This window comes from Raphanus sativus, chromosome 5, assembly GCF_000801105.2.
Source record: "Raphanus sativus cultivar WK10039 chromosome 5, ASM80110v3, whole genome shotgun sequence".
Lineage (NCBI taxonomy): Eukaryota > Viridiplantae > Streptophyta > Magnoliopsida > Brassicales > Brassicaceae > Raphanus > Raphanus sativus.
The window spans coordinates 16,913,974-16,918,393 of NC_079515.1; the positions used below are offsets into that span (position 1 = coordinate 16,913,974).

The window sequence follows — 4,420 nt, forward strand, 5'->3', positions numbered from 1 at the left end:
TTTTGTTGTCCCTTGAGATGCTTAAGTGATTCATGATCTGTATGTATCACAAACTCCTTGGGCCATAGATAATGCTGCCATGTCTGCAAGGCTCTCACTAATGCATACAGCTCCTTATCATAAGTTGGATAGTTCAGTGTGGATCCTCCCAGCTTTTCACTGAAGTAGGCTACTGGCCTTTTGTCTTGCATTAGTACAGCTCCGATTCCTACACCTGAAGCATCGCATTCAATTTCAAAAGTTTTTGAGAAATCAGGAAGAACTAAGAGAGGAGAATTGATAAGCTTCTCTTTTAAGGCTAAGAAAGCCTTTTCTTGATCGTCCCCCCCATTTAAATCCCACTTCCTTCTTGATAACTTCGGTTAATGGAGCTGCAATAGTGCTGAAATCTCTGACAAAACGCCGGTAGAAACCAGCTAGGCCATGGAAGCTTCAGACCTCTCCTACCGTCTGAGGGATCGGCCATTCTTTGATTGCCCTTATCTTCTCTTCATCTACCCTCACACCATCTGCACTTACTACAAAGCCTAGGAAAACTACCTCATTAGTGCAGAAGGAACACTTAGATATATTAGCGAAAAGAGATTGAGAGCGAAGAACATCAAGAACCAATCGGACATGATCAAGATGTTCTTCCAAACCTTTACTGTAGACAAGTATATCATCGAAATAAACAACCACAAAGACTCCGATGTATTGCCTCAACATGTGGTTCATTAGTCTCATGAATGTGCTTGGGGCGTTGGTAAGACCGAATGGCATGACTAACCACTCGTATAGCCCTTGCTTGGTCTTGAATGCAGTTTTCCACTCGTCTCCTTCCTTCATACGGATCTGATGGTAACCACTCTTCAAGTCTATCTTGGAAAAGATAGTTGAGCCGCATAACTCGTCTAACATGTCGTCTAGTCTCGGAATCGGGTGCCTATACTTGATGGTTATATTATTGATGGCACGACAGTCCACACACATCCTCCAAGAGCCATCTTTCTTTGGGACTAATAGGACTGGGACCGCACATGGGCTCATACTCTCACGGATATGACCCTTACTCATCAATTCCTCGACTTGTTTTTGTAGCTCCTTTGTTTCCACCGGGTTAGTTCGATAAGCAGGTCGGTTCGGTAAGGTAGCCCCTGGTACGAAGTCGATCTGATGTTCTATTCCGTGTATGGGTGGTAATCCTTGTGGAGTGTCCTCTGGGAATACATCACTATAGTCCTGCAAAATCTTAGTCATACCACTAGGAAGCTCCTGTGAAGGGTTAGTACTAACAAGGGATTCCTTGTATACAAACATCAATATAGTCGCATCAGAATTTAAGAGTTTAGAAACCTCACTATGGTTGATGTATAGATTGTTGGCGCCTGTCTTATCCCTTGCCTGATCATTTTTGAGATGGAGTTGATCTTGATATATCTCGCTAGGCGTTAGTGGAAGTAAAGTGACCCTGCGCCCCTTGTATTCAAATGAATGTTTGTTGGTGTAGCCGTCATGAATAACCTTGCGTTCTGATTGCCACGGCCGTCCCAACAACACATGGCTTGATCCCATAGGTAGTACGTCGCATAACACTTCATCCTCATACTTGCCGATGGTTAATGAAATCTTGACTTGGCGAGAAACGGTTAAAGCTCCACTCTCATTCAACCATTGTAGCTTATACGGTCTAGGATGGGGTATGGTTTCAAGTTGCAGCTTCTGGACCATAATCTCACTCGCGGCATTGGTACAACTTCCACCGTCGATGATAAGGCTACAAACTTTACCTTTGACGAAACAACGAGTATGAAAGAGGTTTTCTCGTTGGCAGTTATCTTCAAGCTGATTTTGTACACTTAAAGTACGCCTGGTAACTAACATCTCTCCCACGGCTGCTGCCTCTTCTTCTTCTTCTTGGTCGGTTACATGGTCTTCTTCCTCTTGGGGAACGATCTCTCCTCCTTCTTGTAGTAAGTACAGCTTCCTGTTGGGACAATCACGAGAGTAATGCCCCATACCTTGGCATTTAAAGCACCGTGTGTTACTGAGGGAGTTGCTGACTTTTGGTTTCGATTCCGACTTCACTACTTCGGTGACGGTGGTGGAGGTGGGTTTATTGTCCTTGGGTTTAGCCACACTTGGCGTGAAACTAGGTCTGACCTGACGCCTCTTGATTTGAGATTCAATCAACTCTGCCTTATGTACCATGTCTTGTATGTCCAAATAGCTCTGGATCTCCACTTTGTCTTGGATTTCTCGGTTAAGACCTCCTAGAAAGCGAGACATGACCATTTCATCTCCCTCTCGCAAGTCCGCTCGTATGAGAAGGGTTTCTAGCTCCTGGTAGTAATCTCGAACGGATTTAGTCCCCTGCATAAGACGCCTAAGCTTGCTGAGAACTTCACGCTGATAATGAGCTGGTACGAACTTCCTCCTCATGTGCGTAACGAGTTGTTCCCAAGTGGTGATGGGAAGTTCCCTGAGACGGTTCCGGTTAAGTCCTAGTTGTTCCCACCATAGCAACGCGTAGTCATGGAACTCTGAAACCGCGATCTTCACCTTGTTGCACTCGTAAGTTCCTTGAACCAGAAAATTTGACTCCATCTTTCTTTCCCAGTCAAGATAGGTTTCAGGGTCATTGGAGCCGTGGAACGCATGATACTTAATCTTGAGGTGATTGATTTGTCGGCGAGCTGGATCAAACTCGCGTCCCCTTTCTCTTCTAATGGTACCCCTGTTGTGATCAGAAACATCATTGCCTTCATCCTCCTCCGAGTAATGGTGCAAGTGAACTTGATGACCAGCAAGCATAGTCTCTCTAGAGCGTTGTCGAGGAGCTCTAGGTTGCTGCGTCCGTATTTCTTCACGGTGAGGGAGTGAGGGAGACCTATGGCGGTTAAAGATGGTTTCCCTCCCACCAACGCGTGTACGAGTTCCAGCATGAGGGTTATGCTGACGTTTAGTCTCCGGTTTGGACGTCGTACCCGCAAGGTCTTTTCCTTTAAGGATACACCTAGCTTCTGATAGTGTAGGTGTATGAGAAACGTCACTATCCGTGGAGTGATCTTCAGGTACAATCACTTTCAGCTTCTGCTCCAATTGCGTTTGTAATGACTCTACTTGTTCTTGGAATTGTTGTGACAGCGTGGTAGCAAGGGATTGATTAGCCTCGTTGATTTGTTGAGTCATGAGTCGAGTCATGGCTTCCATCACCTCAGCTGATAATTCCATGATACCTGAAAGTTGTTCACGAACAAACTGAAATAACTCTTTTTTTTTTTTTTTTGCAAAGTTGCTAACCTAATTGAATTAAACCCTAATTACTAACGATCTAATGAACAAGCAATCACTCTAATGGACGATAAACAGGAAAACAAATTGTAAAAGCATAGGGATAGAGTTTTCGCTTAGCCTTTGGTTCAGAGTCGGCCCTGATACCACGTGATAGGATCCTAGGGATCGATCTGAAGCAAAGGTAGCCACGCAACCCACACAAAGGGTGATCTTAGAGTTAATGGAAGATGAAGTCGATGGCTGAGTGATGATCGTGTACGGTACTAGGACAGAACAAGGAGATGGTGTGATGATGATGATAGAGATGAAGTATGGAGTCGTCTCTCAAGTGATATGGGATTCAGTTGAGATGGTTAGAAGTTTCTCTTGGAATCAAACGAGATTATAAGAGGAACAGATTCAAACTTGTAGAATCAAAAGGGTGATTTCTTGCTCAGAAATACTCAGATAGGTTTTTACTAAAAGTCTGCGTGTCTTACAACAAGTCTTTTAAAGCTAAAAACAACTAGGCGTCTAGAATAGAATAAGGATGAGACGCCATTTATTCCAAATGATAATACTTTGTAACCTGATGTAGTGATGACTCTGCCTCATTAAAAACCTTGATGAGGAACCTCCTACCTTCCAAATCATCACCAAGGAAAAGAGTACAGAAACCACCACTTAGTTACTTAGTGATTACCACCTGGTTCTTCACATATGAGAGTAGTTATGTTGAATATCTCTGCTTCAGATCCTTCTGGATTGATATCTTTCATGGTTATGAGTGCATGAGCTTCCTTAGCTAACTCTCTAGCTCTGGAACGTGTGATTCTTCCCTCGAGCTCTGGTTCATCTTCCTCAAGGCTAGTCACGATCACATCAGAAACCCTATAAGTAGTTTCATCAAATTCATTTTTAATCACATAGTCATAGTGTAAATTTTTCATACCGAAAAAACTGCATAAAAGTGTGTGATTGTTTTGAAGTGTTTGAATCACCTAGAAACAATTGTTAGGATCTCATTCTGATTTTGGTTGAATCATTGGAGATTGCTAGAAAAATTTCGGATTTTTCTAGATTGCTAGATTGCAAATTTTACTTTTCTAGAAATTTCTGGTTTTGTGAAAATTGACTTTTTATGGTTTCTGATTAGTTTTAGAAT

The 4,420-nt window shown here is 43.0% G+C and overlaps 1 protein-coding gene across 1 annotated transcript; it reads right to left on the bottom strand.

Annotated features, from left to right (window-relative positions):
- Positions 1–432: 432 nt before the first annotated feature.
- LOC130494893 (uncharacterized) lies at positions 433–3,213 on the bottom strand. The gene has a single exon (XM_056985726.1). It carries the CDS (start codon positions 3,211–3,213, stop codon positions 433–435), a length of 2,781 nt encoding a protein of 926 aa, XP_056841706.1.
- Between the last annotated feature and the right edge of the window lie 1,207 nt (positions 3,214–4,420).